Here is a 23092-nt window from a genome sequence, read left to right on the forward strand (position 1 = left end):
CTTGCAGCTGACTCTTGTTATGTGTTACAAACATTACACACGATTTTGATGCGTTAAGTTTTAAGTTATGATTCTCAGTAAACACGGCCAAGCTCTGTAGATCAGTATTTATTTTATTTTGCGCCTCATGCAGACCTGGAGTATCAAAAGCAATATATACCTGGGAATCGTCAGCATACTGTTGGAGTTTTGAATTTTGAAGACACTTTTCCATATCAGCCACATAGAGAGAAAACAGCAACGGTCCTAATATGGATCCTTGTGGAACACCCATGGTAAGAGGCAAGAAGTTGGAGAACTCATAATTTGACTTTTTGATTACCCGAACGCAGTGAGACCGACCCTCAAGATAAGATTGGAAAAATATAATGGCATTTGTTGACAACCCAAAATAGTGTAAATTAGCTAATAGTAATTTATGATCAATGGTGTCGAATGCTTTACTAAAATCAAGTAGGGTTAAGCAAGTTATCTGTTTTTTGTCTTCTTTAATTCTAATATCATTAATAAGGCTTATGAGACTTGTTGTAGTACTAAAAGATTTTCGAAATCCCGACTGACAATCAGGAATTATTTTAAACTTATATAAATATTTAGAGAGTTCATTATAAATGTGACGTTCCAATATTTTTGATATAACTGGTAAAATGCTTATTGGTCTTATGTCTTTAAATTCTTCAGGGGAGGAAATTTTAGGTAAAGGAATAAGAATAGCTTGTTTCCATTCACTAGGATAAATTTTCTGCAAAACACAACTATTAATAATATTAACTAAAGCCTCTAAACAATAAGGAAGACATATATTTAAATCTTTAATACAAATTTCATCAACTCCCATTGCATTACTTCCAATGTTTTTTATAATATTCGCAGTTTTTTCCTCATCAATTAAATTGATATAAAACTCTTCCTGATTAACATTTAGTTTATTATTTTTGTAGAAGTCAATTTTTTCATTTGAGGTTGATTTTGTAAAAGCCACGGAGTTAAAAAAAAATGAGTTTAGGTCAACTGCATTATTTAGTGTTTCTGGTAAAGGATTGGTTTTAGTTTTTGTAAAATTAAGTTTTTTAGCGGTATTCCAAAAATCTTTACCTTTTTTTAAGGAAAATTGTTTGAAATATGCCGCTTTCTCTCTACTTATGGCATGTTTAGTGAAATTTCGAAGCTGTCTGTAGTAATTTAAATTCCCAGGAGTTTTCTGTTTTAAATATTTGTGACGTGCCTTATCTCTAAGTTTCATTAAAAATTTTATATTGCTCGTGATCCAGGGAGTAAAAGGTTTCTCTTGTAATATTTTAGTTTTAAAAGGTGCATATTTATTAATTAAGTAAGTAATATTATTTTTTAGTATTGCAATTTTTTCACTAATATTATAAGTATAATATATATCATGTCACGGGAGTTGTTCTGCCTCATTTTTAAAAGCTATGGTATTAGTTTTTGCATAGTCACGATATTTTATAACTTTTTTATATGCTTGATATTTAGGAATATTTAGCTCTATATATGTTAGGTTATGATCAGTTACACTCTCTGGCATGTATACAGATTTGGCATTCATGTATTCAAGGTTATCACTAATTATTATTAGATCCAAAAGGGTAGATGTATTTGAGGAAATATTTATTCTAGTTGGATCCATTATTTTCTGAGCATCAATTTTTTTGTTTACTATTTAATACAATTACTGTCCAAATCATTTGCCAAAATAATACAAATCCTGGTAAAATACGATCTCCATGTCATGCTCTATTAAGTTATGCACAATCAAAAAAAAAAGTGAAGGACAGCAAAAAAAATTTATTCCAAGTATAGGTGAAAGAAACAAGCTGCATATCATGCCCCATTAAATTATGCACAATTTAAGAAATCACCGTCATCATAACCCCCAGTTAAAAATTAATATAAATACGTTTTTCGTCAACTTAAACTTTGGTAGGTCAAACGGCTGCCTCATAATGCCACACATTATTTTAAATGGCATACAATTTTCCACCTCACTTCGCCATAAAAAAATTGATGCAAGTTGAATCAATTTACAAGTAAAAATGTATGGTAATAAATATGAATAAACTTAATAAACTATTCATAAACTTAGTGAAGAGTTGCGTAGCATGCGTTGGCATGCGTGGTGCATTTAATGGCCCGCACGGTCGCCAGACTTAACGCCACTAGATTTTTCCTTTAGGGGGTATTAAAAAAGCAAATTCGATAAAACCCCACCTGAAATTATTAGGAATGAAACACTTGTCAATGTTCCTGAGGAATTTCACAATAGACTTTATTATTGACTCGAGAATAACGGAGCACATTTTGAGCACTTCCGTGAACTGATTAAATTGTTTATTTTTTAACTTTGTTAAATATAAACTTAAACGTCGCTCCTTATGTCTAGATTGACGTGTTTTTTTTTAAGAAGTTATTAAAAGTGGTTCGTTTCGAAATGAAGCACTGTATGTTAAAACCGTAACTATGTGTTTTTTTGAATTAAAAAAATTGATTTCCTAGAAAAATACGATCTCCATGTCATGCTCTATTAAGTTATGCACAATTAAAAAAAAATTGAAGGACAGGAAAAAATGTATTTTAAGTATAGGCCTGGAAAGAAATAAACTGCATATCGTGCCCCATTAAATTATGCACAATTTAAGAAATCACCAATTTAAACACACTAAATGAAAGGCAATTTAAAAAAAAAAGCAATAACTATTCCAGAGGCACATCTCCATCATCATAAAACTCCCAGTTAAAAAATTAATATTTATACGTTTTTCATGGATTTTTGAGATCCGACGTCGGACTCGCGACGCGCCCGTCCGTTCTCTCCTTGACGCGCAGCTTTCCGCCGCCTCCGCCGTCGTCGTCGTCGCCGCCGCCACCGCCGTCGGTGCCGCCGACGTCGACCGGGGAGGGGTTCTCTCGCGTCCAACGAGTCGAAGAGCCGCCGCCGTCGCGTATTCCTTCACGATCTTCCTACACGTGAGCGACAAACTGCTCTCTCTCTTTCTGTGTCTGTGTGTGTGTGTGTCGCCTTTAACACCCAATAATAATCACTTTAGAAATACGTCGCGACATGCTAATACGTCCCTGTACGACGTCATTGTAACCGACGGACCGTAATCAGGTGAATTCGTTTTTTGTTTACCGACCGACGGTAGAAAACTACCACCGCCTGCGTCCCCCCCTCCCACGCCGGGTGGGAAACACGCACTTTCGAATTCGCGCGAGAAGTTTGTTTTCGGTTTATTTTGGAATTTTGTGTGATTGATTATTTTGATTTTTCTTTTTATGGATATGTTGTGACATTTTGATTGGATTTATATTTGAATTTTTGTTCGGCGCCTCATTTATGGACTGGTATTTTTTGGGAATAAGGAGGTGTCACAAAAAGCCACAACGCTGGAACATTTAAAGCCTATTGTGGCTTCGATCACTACTCTCATCGGGAATTGTGATAGTATGGAAGCCACGTACTGCGTAGGGAGTGACATTGACGTTTGTAGGATGTTCGATCAGTACTTGTACAAGGTACCACTTTTTTTTCATTTAAATTTCGTATGTTTTACAAAATCAGGAAGTTGTCCGGGAATGTTTCGATTTTTATTTTTTACAGTAACAAGTAAGCGAAAATCTTTTTGCCATCACCCTGTATACATTTTTTCCTTTTTTGCTTAATGACTTAAGCCCTAATGTGTGGTGCTGCCGCGGTTGCCTAACCCTGTATATGAAAACTATTGGGTTCCTTGTTTCCTTTATTGCCTGTACCGAATAATTGTGATGCATAATTTTAATGGATTTGATATGCATTTACATTAATTTTTAAATATTTATATTCAGTTCTTCAATATATAAAAGTGACTGGTAGCCTGGAAAATTTGAAATATTTTAATTGTCTAAAATAAGAAAAATGCCTGGAATAAGTCCTTGTATGATATACAAAAACGTTTCGTCAGATGATTGGAAGATATATAAATTTCCTCCACAAATCAGGCAAGTTAGATCAAATCCCTGGAAAATATCAACAATTTCAATAACTTCCTGAAATAAAATGAGGTCATTTCAAAGGCCTTAAATAAAATATTTTATTCAAAGATCCTGGAAAATCTAGAAAAAAAATTACTGGAATACCAGAAAACGATTGAAAAACTAGTGTCAAATGCCTTAAACAAGTCTACAATAATCATTCCTTTCCACTTATTATTATTGTTATTAGAAATTCCACTTGATATAAGTTAAACTTTAATTTAACGGATAAACCCAGCTAACATTTCCTTTTAAATTATGCACGGAATTTGTGATTTTACCATAAAATTCTTTTAATTATATTCTGAAAAATAATTGAAATTATGCATAACTTAAATGGATACGATTAACATTTTTATAGAATGAATTATTTACAGCAATTTGACTTGCTCTGTATATTTTTTAAGGCACGATCTGTGGTGCTGTGTTTGCCAAACACTATCGTGTTCCTTGTTTCTTTCATTGCCTGTACCGAATAATTGTGAGGCATAACATTAGTGCATATGATGGTAATTTTCGTAATTTTTTTAATAAATTCTTGCTGATTGCTATTAAATATTTTAATAGGATACAATTTATGTACATTTTTCTTCATACATAGATTCATAGAGAAACACTTTCGAATATCTAGAAAACGTAAAATGACTGGTATAACATAAAACACTAATTTAAGAAATTATGTCATTTGCCTGGAAGATATACAATTTTTGTTTAAAAATCATTAGATTAAATTCCCTAAATAAAATACAAAATTATAACAAATACATACAAGAGAAACAAAATTCAAAAGTCTGAAAATAAAAATTTTAATACATATTATGATTTTTCACATCATAAAAAAGAAAATAGTAAAACAAGTAAAACGTTTAGTTAACGAAGAAAATCTAGTTGTCTTTTCACTTAAACTTATGCATGGAAATTAAAGATTCATTCAATTCAATTCCTTTGACTACATTCCAAAATATGGTAAAAGTCATGCATAACTTAAATGGATACGATTAACTTTTCCTTAAAATTAATTATTTACAGCAATTTGACTTGCTCTGTATATTTTTTAAGTCACAATCACTACTGTGTATTTTGTTTCTTTCGTTGCCTGTACCGAATAATTGTGATGCATAACATTAGTGGATATGATGGTAATTTTCGAAATTTTTTTAATAAATTCTTGCTGATTGCTATTGAATTCTTAATAAGATAAAAGTAGTGCATACTATTCAGGTACATTTATTCATAGAAAAATACGCATGTTCAAAAAACGTAAAATGCCTGGAATAACGCAAAACACGAATTCAAGTCCTTGTATTATATGGAAATTTGATGCCTTGAAGATAAACGAAGAAGATCAAAAAAAATCTGAAAAATTATATGAAATTCCTGGAATAAAATACAAAATTGTAAGAAATATATAAAAGAAAAAGGAACTTTGAAAGCCTGAAATTAAATGTTTTCATATCATAGGATTTAAAACAATATCATATACTCGTACAAATTAAATAATGTGTTGCTAAAAAAAAATTTTGAAAAAACAAATATTACAATAATATCAATTTAATTTTGTAATATTTACAATATGGAGTCACTGGAGAGACGTAGATCCAATTTTACTGTAGTGTATCTTTTAAAATTGCTAAATGGCCTTACTGATGATATTTGATCCTTATATAAACTCCTCAACAACAACAAACATATGTGTATCCTCTATATTAAAATACACGATAAAATAGACTTGTTAAATGCTATTCTACTTCAACTAAAAAGAATTTTAAGAGCAATGTAATTAGCTTATAATTCGGTGAAATAGTTTAGGATTGTACTTTGTAAAAGGATTAGTTACCCAGTGTAATATAAACTTTAAAGTAAAAATATGCAAGTGCATTACAAGAGTCCATAAATTATTAAAATATTTCTTTTTATTAAAAAAACCGCTCGAGTACTCCTAGAAATATCCTGCCATTTAAAAATAATGTCAAATGCCTTAAATAAATATACAGTAATATTTTTTTCTTAAATTTGACCTATTTAATAAGTAAAACGTTTAATTAACGAATAAATCTAATAGTAATTCCCTTTAAACCCATGCATGGAAATTATCGACTCTTTCAATCCAATTCCTTTGACTACATTCCAAAATATGGTAAAAGTCATGCATAACTTAAATGGATACGATTAACTTTTCCTTAAAATTAATTATTTACAGCAATTTGACTTGCTCTGTATATTTTTTAAGGTGCTGTGTTTGCCAAACACTATCGTGTTCCTTGTTTCTTTTATTGCCTGTACCAAATAATTAATTTTTTTAATAAATTCTTGATGATTGCGACTGAATTCTTAATGAGATAAAAGTAGTGCATACTATTCAGGTACATTTATTCATAGAAAAATACGCATGTTCAAAAAACGTAAAATGCCTGGAATAACGCAAAACACGAATTCAAGTCCTTGTATTATATGGAAATTTGATGCCTTGAAGATAAACGAAGAAGATCAAAAAAAATCTGAAAAATTATATGAAATTCCTGGAATAAAATACAAAATTGTAAGAAATATATAAAAGAAAAAGGAACTTTGAAAGCCTGAAATTAAATGTTTTCATATCATAGGATTTAAAACAATATCATATACTCGTACAAATTAAATAATGTGTTGCTAAAAAAAAATTTTGAGAAAACAAATATTACAATAATATCAATTTAATTTTGTAATATTTACAATATGGAGTCACTGGAGAGACGTAGATCCAATTTTACTGTAGTGTATCTTTTAAAATTTCTAAATGGCCTTACTGATGATATTTGATCCTCATATAAACTCCTCAGCAACAACAAACATATGTGTATCCTCTATATTAAAATACACGATAAAATAGACGTGTTTTATGCTATTTTACTTCAACTAAAAAGAATTTTAAGAGCAATGTAATTAGCTTATAATTCGGTGAAATAGTTTAGGTCTGTACTTTGTAAAAGGATTAGTTACCCAGTGTAATATAATCTTTAAAGTAAAAATATGCAAGTGCATTACAAGAGTCCATAAATTATTAAAATATTCCTTTTTATTAAAAAAACCGCTCGAATACTCCTAGAAATATCCTCCAATTTAAAAATAGTGTCAAATGCCTTAAATAAATATACAATAATATTTTTTTCTTAAATTTGACCTATTTAACAAGTAAAACGTTTAATTAACGAATAAATCTAATAGTAATTCACTTTAAACCCATGCATGAAAATTATCGACTCTTTCAATCCAGTTCCGTTGACTACATTCGAAAATATGGTAAAAGTCATGCATAACTTAAATGGATACGATTAACTTTTTCATAAAATTAATTATTTACATCAATTTGACTTGCATGTATTTTCAAGTCATAATATGTGTTGCGTAAAATTCTTTAATAAATATTTTCTATCAAGACGAAAAATATTAAAAATCCTGAATAAATTTTTTTAAATAAGTTCACAATAATCATTCTTTAAATTATTCGACTGATTAACCAAATAAAACTTTATTTAAGAAATAAATCAATCAGTCCTTAGCCTTTAAAGCTATATCTGGAAACTATAGACTTTTTCATTCAAATTCATTAAATTCAATTATTAAATATAATAAAACTTATGCATAACTTAAATAGATAGAATTAATTAACTACATCAATTTGACTTGCCTTATATATTCTTATGCTGTGATTGCCAAACAAACTTTATTGTGTTTCTTTAATTACGCTTCTGAATAATTGTTATGCATAATTTTAATGAATATGATGGACATTTTCATAATTTTTTCTAAAACTCTTGTTAATTGCCAATAAATATCCCAATAGAATAAAAGTGATGCATACTATTTAGGCACATTTTTTTCAAGTGTACTTAAGGGATTTATTTATTGAAAACTTGTTTCTAGTGCCTGGAATAACATAAAATATTAATTTAAGTCTTTACATAATAAAGAAAATCAAGTCATATAATTATAAAAGCAACAGGGGCTTTAAAGGTTTAAAATTAAATTAGTTAAATAGTATTAGTTCAAGATGAAAATAACTGGAATACTAAAAATTACTTCAGAATATTTAAAATAATTTAATAATTATGTCAAATATCTTGAATTAGTCTGCAACAACATCGATTGAATCCAGCGTTGTTTTTCAAATTTTGCATAGAGTTAAAAAAAAATTAATATAAAATTCCTTTGAAGAAAGTCCTAAATATGATAAAAATTATGCATAACCTAATTGAGTACGGTTAATTTTGAGAGAAATTAATTATTTACTACAATTTGACTTTCTTTGTATATTTTTAAATTACAATTTCTGGTACTCCCAGGTTACCAAACAAACACAATTGTTTCTTTATTTACATGCACGAAATAATTACGCTGCATAACTTTAATGAACATGATTGACATTTTTATATAATTTCTTGATGATTGGTATTAAATTCCTTAATAAAATTAAAGCGATGCATTATTATAGTCATGGCGTAAAGGCAAATTTTCTTTTAAATGTTGATAGTCAAGTTGTTCATTAGCCTTAAAAAATTGTTTGAAATGTCTGGTATAATTAATTTGAGTCTGATGCCTGGAAGTTACAAATTTCCTACACAAATCTGGAAAATTAGATTAACTTCCTGGAATTAAATTAAGTTACACAAAAGGAAAGTAATTTTTTACAGGCTTGAAATAAAGGAAAAGTTATTTAAATACATGAATAAAGAAATTACAAGAATACTAAAAACAATTTAAAAATGATGGTGTCAGATGCCTTGAAAAAATCTACAATAATCATTCTTTAAAAAAATCCACTCATCAATAAGTAAAACGGAAATGTAACGAATAAATCTGTCAGTCATTCCCTTTAAAGTTATGCAAGTAATTCATGGACTTTTTTTATTCTTTACTTAAATTCCCAAACATATTAAAAATTGTGCATAACTTAAATGGATACGAGTAACTTTTTAATATGTTAAGGCTAATAACTTTAGTTCTATGGCGAATTTTTTGTAATTGGCTTTCAGCGTTATACATGAAAAAAAGAAATTTATTTATTCCCCTTTTATATAGAGAAAAATGAAAAAAATTGTTTTTTTTTTGGAAAATTTTACACGGGATAAATCTGCTTCGTTATGGTTTTTCTTAATTTTTTTTAAAACTTGCAAGTATAAAAGCCCTTAATCAACTAATTTTTAGACTTTCAGCGTTTTAGTAAAGCTTATATTTTATTTATTTATATTTTGGAAAAGACGAAATAGATGTCGTGTACTATTAAGTTATGCACAATTTAAGAAGTTTTTGAATAAAACAAAATGTATGTCTGTCCTACATAAGAAAACTGGCTCCGTTTCAATGAGATTTAATAAGAAAAAGCTTCCTGGAAAAGACAAATTGCATGTCCTGTTTAATCATGCTCAATTCCAGAAACCATAGTTTTTGGTATATATATCCGAAAATATAAGAAATTGGCTTCGCTCCAATAGGATTCATTAAGAAAAAGCTTTCTGGAAAAGACAAACTGCATGTCACGTTCTATTAAGTTATGCATCAAACAAGATATATTTGAACAAATCACAGTTCTTGGTATATTTTCGATATTCAGGCAATTGTATTTCCATGAGATTTAAAGGCATATCTTAGAAAAGACAAACTTCATGTCATGTTTAATTTATTTAAATCGAGTTAAAAATTTCCAGGAGAAACGAAAAAAACCTAATTATTTCCTGGAAAAATCTGTTATTTATTTCTAATTTAAGGGAAACTTTTATATTGATTTGAACTGGAAAAATTTTCTTCTCAGTAAGATTTAAGAGAAATGAGTTTCTTGGAAAGGACAAACTGCATGGAGATTAGTCAAGATTAAAGATTTATTTTATATTTTAATGAAATATAGGAAAAAATTGATTTTTTTTGGAAAAGACAAACTGCATGTCATATTTTATTAATTCTATTTATATTTATAATTTCGTAGTGACTTTTTCTGAGAGAAAACAAAATAACTCAGTAGTGTTTTGCAAAGATTTCTGAACCCCGATAAGTATTAGCCTCATGGAATATAAAAAAAATAATTAAATACTAATTAAACCCTTTAAAGTTATGCACACTCCCCTTTAAAAAACAATTAAACTTAAATCTTATATGACGTATCATGTGGCCGCACACACTGTTTATTTTCCATTACAACATCCTCCCGATGGTTTTCGGAGTGGATGTTAAAAAATCAATACGTCAAATTTTTAGGGAGTAGCGACGAGACGGGCATAGGGAGTAAAGCAAGCAGTCTGCACCTCAAACCATAGACGTAGACGATTAATAAATTAATTCTTCAAAAGAGATAACTCGTATGCCACTTAATGGGGAAAAACTGCCCCTCAGATAGTACACTTTTTTCACGTTAATTACTCCCCATGGAAAAAACCCCTTTTAAAATAGGACCCCGTTATCTTTGTTAAAATAAAAAAATTAATAACTCCGCTACGAATAAACCTTAACAAACATTTAATTTTAACCAATAAAAATTGAGGTCAAAAAAATTTCCGACGCGTTTTATTTTTATCTTGGTATAACCTCATTAGAATTGTTAATGGTAATTTATGCATTGAAAACAAACAAGGGATAAGCCCACATTATGTTTACAGTTAGGTACTCTATTATTAATGGTATGAATAATTTTTTTTTACCATATATATGGGACGATATTATAATATTTATTTATTTAAAATACATAAGTTCGTGTGATAAATTATATTGATTATAATTCTTATTGGTGCATAATTTAATATGATACGACGGGCAGTTTGTCTTAGTTTTATTGATACAAACGCGTTTTTAGAAAGTTTTCTTTGAAATGTAAGGACGAATTTTATTTATGAAAAAAATATTAAATTCTTAATTTGTGCATAACTTAATAGAACGTGACATGTAGAAGTTATATCTGTTATATGACATGCGAAATATCTGAAAATTAAACTGGAATTAAATTTAAAAAATCATTTATTTTAATATTTGAAATGAAGTTGAAGCCTCAAACAAAAAGAGAATTTATTTTAAATGCCTGGAATAAAATAAGAAACTATTGCAAAATACTAGAATAAATTAAAAATATATTTCAAGAACCTGATGGTTCCAAAAACCTGGAATAAACGAATGATTTCTTTTTCGATGGAAAAAAATTAATATGTATAATTACACAATACTGGATCAAAAATGAAGAAAATCTTTAATTAAAATACCTGAAAAAAAATGATATTAAAATAGTAATAAAACAGTAATTTTCGTAATTGTTTTCTCTTATTATTTTTAAATTAATAAAATATTTATGAATGCACAATTTAAAAAAAATAATAATACAATACATGTAAGGAAATAAGCTGGTTATAGAATATTAACTAAAATACATAAATTTGTTTTAAAATAATAAACTTTGTATAATACACAATGTTTATTATTTGTATAAAGAAAAATATTAATTTTACTATTTCTTTTTGTCTATGTTTAATTTGTTATAGTATATAACCATTCTTTATATTCTTAAATAGAACCACAATTTTCTTAAGAAGATTATGAATGCCATCAGTATGAGAAACATAAGGAAAAATAGCTCATATCCGTTTAAGTTATGCATAAACTACATATTTATTTTTAAATTGTTTTTGTAAATTATATGCTAGTATCCCTGTAAGTTATGCTTGTATTTAAAATTTCTTAAATAAATATTAAAACAAAGTACTTTCAATATATAAAAAGAGAAAACATTGGTAAATGATACATAAAAAAATCCCTTATATTTATTTTTAAGTTTAACATAATTGTATTAAAGTTCCATTAAAAGACAATAAAAAAATTCATTTTCATTTTTAATATTAAGACTAGAAAAAGTAAACAGTTATAACTTATTAGCTCTTAAAGCTTCACTTAGGAAAACGTTCCTCATAGTCCTTTAAACTATGCATATTTCAATATTAACTGCGTTTGATAAAAATAAATTTGAATATTATTTCTTGACAGTTATAAGGTTTACCTAATCTTTAATAAATAAAACCACAGTTTTTTGAATAAAATTATAAATATCAGCAGTGTGAGAAATATAAAAAAACGTACCTCATATCCCTTTAAGTTATGCTTGTATTTATTGGTTTATGAGCATTTGGTAGTGTTTAAGTATCGTTATGTTATTATTTTTAGTTTAATTATTAATTTTGTTTTGAGAGTGTAGTGTATAATTCTAAAACACGCACATGTCCAAGGTGCACATTACGCAATACCAATTTTTTTTATTTGTTTTGAATTATGATTAATTTTTTAAATAAAAAAAAACAGGATGATTAAAATTCATTTTCATTTTAATATTAAGGCTAGAAAAGGCCAACAGTTATAAGTTACTAGCTTTTAAAGCTCCATTTAGGAAAACGTTCCTCATAGTCCTTTAAATTATGCATATTTTACTATAAACTGCGTTCGATTAAAAAATATATACATTTTGGAACATTTTTTGACAGTTATAAGGTACACATAATCTTTAATAAATAAAACTACAATTTTTTGAATAAGATTGGAAATATCAGCAGTGTAAGGAATATAAAGAAACGTTCCTCATATCCGTTTAAGTTATGCTTGTATTTAATGGTTTATGAGCAATTGGTAGTGTTTAAGTATTCTTATGTTATTATTTTTTTCAATTTATTTTAAGAGTGTATATTTGCAAAAACACACATATGTCCAAGGTACACATTACGCAATATCAAATTTTTTTACTTGTTTTGAATTATGATTATTTTTTTTATTAAAAAGAAAAAAAAACAGGATGTTAAAAGGAAACCATAAAAATCTATGCAAAAAGCTCCCCCTCGCCCCCGATTCCAATAATAACAGATCGACATTTCCATGCAGTTTGTACCCGCCCCGCCCGAAAATCACATTAGATACGTCGATAAATTGCATTTCCCTGACGTTATTCGGCGGCAGGAATGAGAAATGTCAACGACCCGAATCGCCAAGGCTGAAAACATTTCTCTTCGCCCCTGTTCCATCCACCCTCCCCCGCCGTCCCACGCAGCAGCCAGCAGCGTCCGACGGGGTGTATTTTCTCCCTAAAAAAAATCCGGAAAAATTTGTTTTACTTTTAGTGGGAAATTTCAGCTCCAGAATTATGCATTCAAAGTGCAGTGAATATTTGATTAAAATCGTTGGAGAATTTAGGTGTTATCGACGTTCTTAGGTACACAAAAGCTTGTGTTATTACCCTTGCATTAAGCGAGAATTAACCCCAAGAAAACAGGAAAAACTTGGTGCGAGCAGAAGCAATTTCCTCAGTAACGTTTAAGTACATTATAATTACGTTTCTTTTACGTAAAACGCGTAATATAGGCCCCCAGCAGGAGAAATAATGGGAAATAAATTAGTTTATAATAATTTTTAATAACCTTGATTTAATTTTTAATAGTGAAAGGTTAGTCGTAACGTTTAGAGTTGTGCAAACGCACGTCCCAGTTGGAATTCTTCATTATTATTTTTTTACGTAATTTAGTTAAAAAATACATGAGAATTAATTAATTACGTGGAGTGTATTAAAAAAAGATTTGTCGTATCCATTAAAGTTATGCACAGAAGAAATTTAATGTGGATGTATCACATTTTAGTCAAAAAGTAAAAAAACATTTATGATAATAGTGATTTTTTACTTATATTACAAGTTCAAAAATCAATCATATTTAACTTTAAAATTATATTGAAAAAGAGGATGGAGGCTTAGAAACGCTTGATTTAAATATTTTAAATTCTCGAAAATCATTAAAGAGTTTAGTGAATCCAAGGCAACAATATGTTTGAATTCACTACTGTGATAAATATTTTATAAAATTATAACTAAAGAGAAAACAAATATCAAGAAACACAATTGAGATGAATTTGTTAGGGTTATAAAACCAGTAAGCAAACAAGTACTTTTTTACTGATTATGAGCTAAATTTGGTAGTAAAATCACTGCCTAGTTCCAGTGATATTTTTTAAATCACTACTGTGATAAATATTTTAACGTTTAAAAAAAAATTAATTTATCTCATTATTATTATATTAATTCATCACATTAGTGATTTACATTATTTTATTAATAACCATAGTCTTAAGGAAAAAATTAAATTTTTTTGGTGTGAAGACCAAATCAATTATGGGTCAAAGACCATAAAAATCACTGTTGAGTTCACTTAATCATCATATTTAACCCATTATTGGAAATTAAATATAATTTTTAAAGACTTCAGGGCATTAATATTTTTAAAATCACTGCTGTGATTAATGTTTTATTAAATAAATAACTAACAGGATAAAAATATTATGAAAATCATAGTTGAGATAAGTTTTTAAGGCTGTCAAATCATGCCAAATAAAAAATTTGTTTTGCCTATAATACCTCTGAAAAAATTATTTTTTTTTTCTCTCGTGTCTCATTTTTTCCATATTTATTATCTTTATAGAGATTTTAGTGATTTTCAATAATTTCTTTTGGAATTTATTATTAAAACATGTTTTACTCCTTTAAGGCCTGTGAAAAATAAAATAATTTTATCTCGTCTCTTTAATCAGTGATTTTGAAAGCTCTTCAACACGGAACTAGAAAAAAATAATAATCTCAACTGTGATTATTTATGATTATATCTTTCACCGTACAAATTATCTATTATTATCAATCTCTGCAAGAGAAAACGCTTAAAATCACTATTGAGATTACCAGACTGCCAAGCCGATCAAGAAAAGAAGAATATGGGTCAAAGACAATTAAAATCACTGAGTCGATAAGGAAATTCAATAAACATCGTCAATCTAAAATCACTATTGAAATTATTAATTTGAAGTTTTCAAACTGACACGTGGAAATTCCTATGTATAGATTAAATAAACCTTCACTGTTGCTATAAACATTTTATTACGTTCATCCCGTTCAGAGAAAAAAAAATTTTAAGTTACAGGGTCTGACGATTTTTTTAAATCACTATTGAGATAGCAGCGTTCAGACTTTCGCTATAAAATCACTGTTGAGATAACAATGATAATGGGCTCTGATAAGCAACGAAATATTTTTTTTCTTATTATGGGTCAAATATGGAAAAAATCACTGCCTAGTCACACATGCTGTCCTATCCAAGCTCTTAGAAGAAAAATATATTTTTTAATAATTCCTAGGCAATGACATTTTCCAAATCACTATTGTGGTAAATAGGATAAAGCATTCAAGAAAAATTACTGCTAAGATAATCGTGTTCTCATATTCAGGGCCGGTAATGAAAAAAATTCAAATTCATCAAAAGTCGTTAGGAGAAAAATCAATTTTCTTACTAAGAGTCGTATAAGCCTTTAAAGTGTTTATTGGTTCCCTGGACAAGTACCTGATTGAATTTATAAGTATAATAATATCGATAAATCTTAAAAATCACTGAGATGGGTCAACAAGAATCACTGCTGAGATCATGATGGTCAAAGATCATTAGATTCACTATACTTGTTATTCCATTTGAGCCAGTAAGTAAGAAAAAACTCCTCTGTTTAGGGGAAAAATCCTATAAAATCACTGATGAGATAATTGTTTGCTTTTACTTATTAAAGTTTCAAAAATCTAATTTCTATATATGATCCAGGTGTCAAAATCACTGATGAGATAAATATAAATAAATTGGCAAAAAAGAACATGTGAGAAAATTGCTTTCAGGTCATTTGATTGCAGTGAGAGGTCCAATAGGCCATCGAGGTTTTCTATTATAATTAATTTTAAAATCTAAGTTAATTAAATTTCAGTAAGTATCCAATTATTTGCAGCACTTTATTGAATGTGTGCTATTAAAAGAACCGTAATTACCGTACGGAAAGAACCATTCGCCGAGCAAAATCGATTAAAAACTTACATATTTTTATAATGCCATTATGTTGTATATTAATTTAAATAGTAATTTTAATAAGTGGTTATTGAAAACAACTTTCAACGTGATTATATAAATTACGTTAGTAAAGAGAGAAAAAAGAAACGTTTGAATCGAACGTTTATTACTCCCAGTCTCCTCCCCTTTCGCATAAATCATTATGTTATTGCAAAATCGTTAATTAACCGATATTTTACGTGGCTTTAATGGAAGTACCGGTTTTCAGTTAAATTTAAACGTCGCAACGCCAATGGAAAGCCCTTTTTTCTTATTATTATTGTTGGTTTGAACTTCTCGTATAGAAAACACTGTTTAAATCTTAATAAAACATTCGGAACAAAACCCGTTTCGGTCAAGTTGGAGACTACACAAAACAGGTTGCTGTAATAGGGCATTTTTAGAGGCCAGACGATTCGACTTTTAAACGGTCGCTTCTACCTTTTGTATTTGGGTACAGTGAGGGCGGGATATTTTAAAAATCACTTTAAAGCGACTCGTTATCCATAAGAAAATAGTCCTGAGTCAAACACGGTCCTGAAGACGATTTCGTAATAAATCGAAACTTGTTTACCTATAAATCCTTTGATTTTTGGGCTTATTTTGTACCTAAACTAGGTCGCAAAACATATTTTTTACTGCCTTTAATTTACGCTTATCAAGTGATAAAAATAATTAGAGTGAATTAGTGATTAGTAAATAATTAAAAATAATTAAAGTTATGCATATTTATCACAACAGTGGTTTTAATCAACGTTAAAAAATATGACTGTTTTCTGATTAATTGATCAGTTATTTTTTTATTGGTCTTAGATATGGAAACAAGATCATCTCACCTGTGATTTTTTTTACTCATCAGTTTGGATACTATAGCATATTTATCAAAGTAGTGATTTTGAAATTGTCATTGCCTAAGAGTAATTAGAAAAAATATTGTTTTCTTAAGAGCTCGGATATGATAGCATGTGTAGCTTAGCAATATTTGGCCTATAAGTTTCACAATACTACCAAATTTATTTCAACAGCGTTTATCCTATTTTTTATGAGTATTAATTTATTAAAATACTTATCACAGTAGTGATTTAAAAAATACCATCGCCTTAGAGTAACTAAAAATATACATATTTTTTTTTTATTTTAGGATTAAGTACGATAATATAGTGAGCTCAGCAGTGATTTTCATGATTATTGATCCATTAACAGACTTACATATTTCAACAATAATTTTAAAAATTTATACGACTTCTAGTAAGAAAATTTATTTTTCACTTACCAGCTTGTAATCAATCAATTATATATATATATATATATATATATATATATATATATATATATATATTCACTAAGTAAAAACTATATAAAAAATATATTATTTATTTAAGTTGCTATAGCACATGTTTCATCGCAGTGATTTAATTTAATAGGAATTATTAGAAGTTAAATTTTTTCTTTAAGTGCCTTGAATGTGCTAACATAACAATCTCACCAGTGATTTTTTCAGTTATAAGTTTGAAGCAACAACATATTTATCACAGTAGTGATTTTAAAAATATCATTGCAACTAGGCAGTGATTTTACCACCATATTTAGCTCATAATCGGTAAAAAAGTACTTCTTTGCTTACCGGTTTTACAACACTAACAAATTTATCTCAACGGTAATTTTTTTCGTGTGATGAATGTTTTGATATTATTAAGCTCGGTAAATTAAAAGTACGTACGGTCTGAGTTAAGCAAATTTCACAATCACTATTGAGATAAATTAATTTTTTCTTAAACGTTAAAATATTTATCACAGTAGTGATTTAAAAAATATCACTGGAACTAGGCAGTGATTTTACTACCAAATTTAGCTCATAATCAGTAAAAAAATACTTGTTTGCTTACTGGTTTTATAACCCTAACAAATTCATCTCAATTGTGTTTTTTGATAATATTTTTTTTCCTTTTAGTTACAATTTTATAAAATATTTATCACAGTGATTTAGAAAATATCGTCGCCTTGGATTCACTTATCTCAGCAGTGATTTCTATAGTTTTTAACCCATACAAAATTTTGTTTTATTTTGAATTGTGGGTTATGAATATTAAAATGTGGTAAATTTAGCAGTGGTTTTTACCAGTAAAATATTACTGTGTTTAAAATTATCTATCTCAACAGTGATTTTTTCACGTCGTCATTAGAAATAATTGAAAATTATATGAACTTATATGTGATCACATGTCTAATTCAACAGTGATTCTAATCACATTAGCTCCAATAAAAAAATACAAATTTAATTTAACAGTGATTTTTATGGCTCTTAATCAGTAAAAAAATTTTGTTAGCTCTTATATCAGCTAAACATTATTATCTCAGTAGTGATTTTAATACGTTCATTAATGATTTATTAGAAATCCATAATTTTTTCCTAAATTATTAAAAGATTTATCTCTTCAATGATTTTATCTATTCTTAGGCAGAAAATTAATTTTTCTATTACCAGTCAAGAATTAAATCAAGTATTTATCTTAGCGAGGATTTCAGCAGTAAAATCATTGTTTTTGTTTTGGATACTTAAAAACATATTAATCACAGCAGTGATTTAATTTCAATTAAGATTTCTTGCCTGTATGCGTTGAATATGATTTTTATCATTTATCAGATAAGCTTGCATATGATGGTCACACATTAAAAATTAATTTTAACTGCATAGATCTCAACATTTTTATCTCAGCAGTAATTTTTATTATATTTATTGATCAATGATTAGAAATAAATGTTTTCCCTCTGAATAGTTTGGATATTGATTTATGCAGCGATTTTAAAGTTTTATCGCCACCTAACCGGTCAATCTCCGCTTCCGTACTGTCCGAACTCTTCGCGAGAATCAAAAACCTGAATGAAGAGAGTTTGTTTATTACTGGAAGGTACCAGGAATGTTCTGGCAATGTGCTCACTTGCACCCGATGATGGTGTTGTCTGGACCGACGGCCACGCCCCGTGGCCACGTGAAACATCCGGCTTCGCTCCCCCGACCACCGATCTGGAACATCTGCAGGTACTGACTTCTAGGGAAGGTACCTGCTGCTGCTGCCGCGATACTTACGACCTTGTATTGTAAAAAACTGGATATTCCGGGCATTTCTATTGGGGTTAATAGGCGTGCAATAGTCCAGGAAATATGCATTTTTATTTGGGAGGAGTTGGCTTCGAATGGTCCAGACTTATATATTTCTAATTGGCAAGGGTAGTCCTACTATAGTAGGCCAGGATGTTTCAGGGTACGCATCAGGAAAATAATAGCGATAATAGTAGTAATGGCATTTGTTATATAGAGGGTTTACTGAGATTTGGAGAGCGCATATATAAAGAAAATAATAATAATAATAATAATAGTAGTAACATGAATAGTAGAATGGTCCAGGAAATTGATGCTATTAATTAGAAATCACTGACTCAACTGCCTGAAATTAAATAAATATTTTTTTAAGGGTGTTATTTGAAGTGCTGAATTTATTATATATATATAAATATATAAAGAAAATAATAATAATAATAATAATTATAGTAGTAACAAGAACAGTAGAATGGTCCAGGAAATTGATGCTATTAATTGGAAATCACTGACTCAACTGCCTGGAATTAAATAAATATTTTTTAAAGGGTCTTATTTTAAGTACAGAATTTATTGCAGAAATTAGAGTCCATTTGTTCATTTAATTATTCCAGGCAGTTGAACTAGTGATAAATTTGTGCAGTATTTTTTAAAATTTCAGCCAATTGCTTACAATTTTTGTTTCCAGGCGGTTGAGTTATGGATTGCCAGTTAATAACATATATTTCCTGGACCATAGATGCCCCTACTCATTTTCCATAATAATGTAATTTGCTTCCTATATCCGGTATAAAAAAGATAGACCGTTGTAATGTATCTTAAATGAAAGAGAATTAAATTTCCTTAAAAAAATGTTCTTTGAGGTTTTTTCTAAATTTGCATAGTTTTTAAATAAATGGGAAAAATCTGGGACCATAGGTGCCCCTAGTTGTTTTCCATAAAAACGTAATTTCTCCAGTATAAAAAAATATAGAGGATCCAAATGTAAGTTAAATGAAAGGAAATTAACTTTCTTTAAAAAAAATTATTTTGAGTTTTCTTCTAAATTTGCATAGTTTTTGAGTAAATGGAGAAAATCTGGGACCATAGATGCCCCTAGTTATTCTCCACAAATAAATTTCACTTTGAGATTGGATCTGCCTGCAATTTTCCAGGCAGTTGAGTTGTGGATATTTTCTTCCGTAATTGCATCAAATTCCAGGCAACTCAGGTCGGTCTTTATTAAATTCCAGGCAGTTGAATCATGAATTCATTCTCCTTATTTCAGGCAGTCGAGCCATAATGGAATTTTTAGGAATTAAATCCTGAAGAAATGAAGTTTGACTCGTTAATTTTTTATTAGATTCCAGGTATTTGGGTCATGGATAATTTTTTCCAGAACTCTTAAATATTTCAAGCAGTCGAGTCTCATTTTAAACAGTGAATTTATTCCAGGAAGTGGAGTCCATTTATTTAATTTATTATTCCAGACAGTTGAGGCAGTGATAAATTCTCGAAATTTTATTTGTCTAGGAATCAAAGAAAATAAAGAATTTCAATGGAATTTTGAATCCTTAAAGTGTTAAGGATTTTAGATTTTTTTTGTCCAAGGATTAAAAAAAAAATTCAAAATTTCAATAGAATTTTGAATCGTTTAAATTTCATGGGTTTTAGATTTTCTTTGTCCAATGATTTAAAAAATATATTTTCTTTAGATCTTCCATGGAATTTTGAATCCTTCAAATTTTAAGGATTTTAGATTTTCTTTGTCCAAGGAAGCGCAGAAAATTAATTTATCCACAACCACCCTGAACTAAATCAGGAATTTATCTTGACAAAAATGTTACAGGTTTATTTAACACTTAAATCATTGATTTTATTATATAATAGGCTTATCACAGCAGTGTTTTAATTTAATAGGCCAGGAATTATTTAAAACTATGTTTGTTCTGTTATGACATGGTTGGCACTCAGCAAGGATTTTTAACAGTGTAATATAATTATCCTCGACAGCTTTAAATAATTCATCTAAACAGTGATTTTAGTTACATATGACTTAATAATATGAAAAAAATCTTAACGGTTTCTAAAACATTTTCCCCTGCTAGTTTTCCAATAAAATCTATATCAGTCTACACGAATTTATGACATAAACACCCTAAATCAAACCCATATATATATAAAAATACATGAAAATAAATTAAATTTGAACGCGTGCCAACAAAACAAAAAAAAATAACGAATATTATTAGGCGATAAATCAAATTTGTTTACCCACGTCAAATTTATATGGTCGTACATTAAAGTTAACCCAATGATATATAGATTAGGCAGGCCAAAATTGCTTGTTTTCTCAATGGCGGTCTTCATTCCGCAAATAACGTTTATATTTACGTAAATCCATCCGACCCGGTTTCACTTTAAAAAAAAAACTTGTCGATTTCATCCTGTATAGTAGTCGCGAGAAGATGATTAGTCTTTCCGGCAATTTAACCGCATAAAACTAAATTCGTCCCGTTTAAAATTAAAGTTGTTTTAAAACGACGGGATAAAAATTAGTATGCGTTTTAACACTTCCTCTTTAACCAGATTAAAATCTTTTTTACTATATTTATATCGAAAGTTACCACTTTCCACATGCAGGTAGAAAACGGTTTTATGCGACAGCTGGTATATTCATTATGCTTTTTTTTATATAGGATAAAAAATCTCCGATGATGTTCCCTTGACAAGACAAGGGACAAGATTTACATAAAAATGTGGTAGTTCAAATAAATTTGTTTGACTTTTGTTGAAGGAGTCCACTGCGGTAGTTGAGGACTTTTAAATTTGTGTGGTGACGCAATATTTATTTTAAATTATCAAATTTAATTGCAGAGAAGCACGGTGTTAACATGTCTAATTTTTAATAGTGTTTGCATATTAAAAGTGTGATGCATTCGGGGATAAGTTCAAATAGAAAACATTTTTTGTTCCTATATATTTTTGCTTTCTGGTGTTTGTAAAACGCATTTTCTGAATGAAAATTGAGCTATACAATCTGCTTCCCATAAGTCGATTTTTAGCTAAAAATGACCTCGTAGCGCAAAATACTCTATGTCAAAGTTGTAAGAAATAAAGAAATTAATCATTATTATATAGGAGAAAATCGTGAAAAACCAATCTCAACATTCTGTCGTTTATTAATTATAATTAAGGAAAAAATTAAAAATTCCATTTAAAAAGATTACAGGGAATTGATGGTTTAGAAATACAATCTACATGTCATGCCTTATTAAGTTATGCACAATTAAAGAAAAAAAATTGTTAAGAATTAAAAAAAAAATTAAATATGTTCCAAGAAGATTTCTTGAAAATTGAAAAGACAATTTGCACGTTAAGTTATTGAAAAATTTGATTTTTTTATAATGTTTCATGTTACTTAATATATATTGGTTATATATAACATTTTAAAACAACATAGTGAATTATTGTGTGTATATAGATACCGTATCCATTAAAGTTATGCCTAAAAATTATGAAAACACTAAGGGTGAAAAATGCTTTAAAATCAGAAACCTTTATTGAAAAATTAAATAAATTGTATTACAAATAAAATAAACATGAAAATTTTTAATTATAACTGTTGTATTAATTGATAACTTTTTTTAAATTTAAATCTTTGTAAAATATAAAATGATAAAAATGTATATCGAATTAATGTTTTAAATATATATAGGTATGCCGTAGCTATAAAAATTATGCTAAAAAACGTATCATTTTATTTTAATTAATGATATTTACTGAGTAATTTAGTCAAAATGTATAAAAATATTATATATGAATTTGTATTTAAATAGAGTTCATAATTAATTGTTTTTTTTTAAGTATGCCATATTCACTTAATGTATCAAAAAAAACATTATATAAGAAAATAAAATAGTACATATTTTAAAATAAAAAATATTTTTTTGAAAAATAAAATTTGTATTTTTTTTTAAATTAATTAATAATAATATGCATGTTATCTCCTAGTTATACAGAATTATTTTTTTTATACGTATACATATATGCAAAATAATGTTTAAATTTATATAAACGACCTTGTATTTTTTTT

The 23092-nt window shown here is 28.3% G+C and overlaps 1 protein-coding gene across 4 annotated transcripts in view; it reads left to right on the forward strand.

Moving 5' to 3' along the window:
• The first annotated feature begins 2962 nt into the window (after nt 1-2962).
• Nucleotides 2963-23092, forward strand: part of LOC126746515 (TOX high mobility group box family member 4-A-like) — a 262557-nt gene continuing 242427 nt past the window's right edge. For 2 of the 4 annotated variants that reach the window (XR_007663911.1, XM_050454821.1), the window contains exon 1: nt 2963-3531. Coding sequence is in view for 2 of the 4 variants with exons in the window: in XM_050454821.1 (XP_050310778.1) it covers nt 3463-3531 (69 nt within the window). In the remaining 2 variants the exon portion in view is untranslated. The remainder of the gene's footprint in view (nt 3532-23092) is intronic. The other 2 variants (XR_007663912.1, XM_050454819.1) reach the window with 2 other exon arrangements.

Source organism: Anthonomus grandis, chromosome 17 (assembly GCF_022605725.1).
Source record: "Anthonomus grandis grandis chromosome 17, icAntGran1.3, whole genome shotgun sequence".
Classification (NCBI taxonomy): Eukaryota; Metazoa; Arthropoda; class Insecta; order Coleoptera; family Curculionidae; genus Anthonomus; species Anthonomus grandis.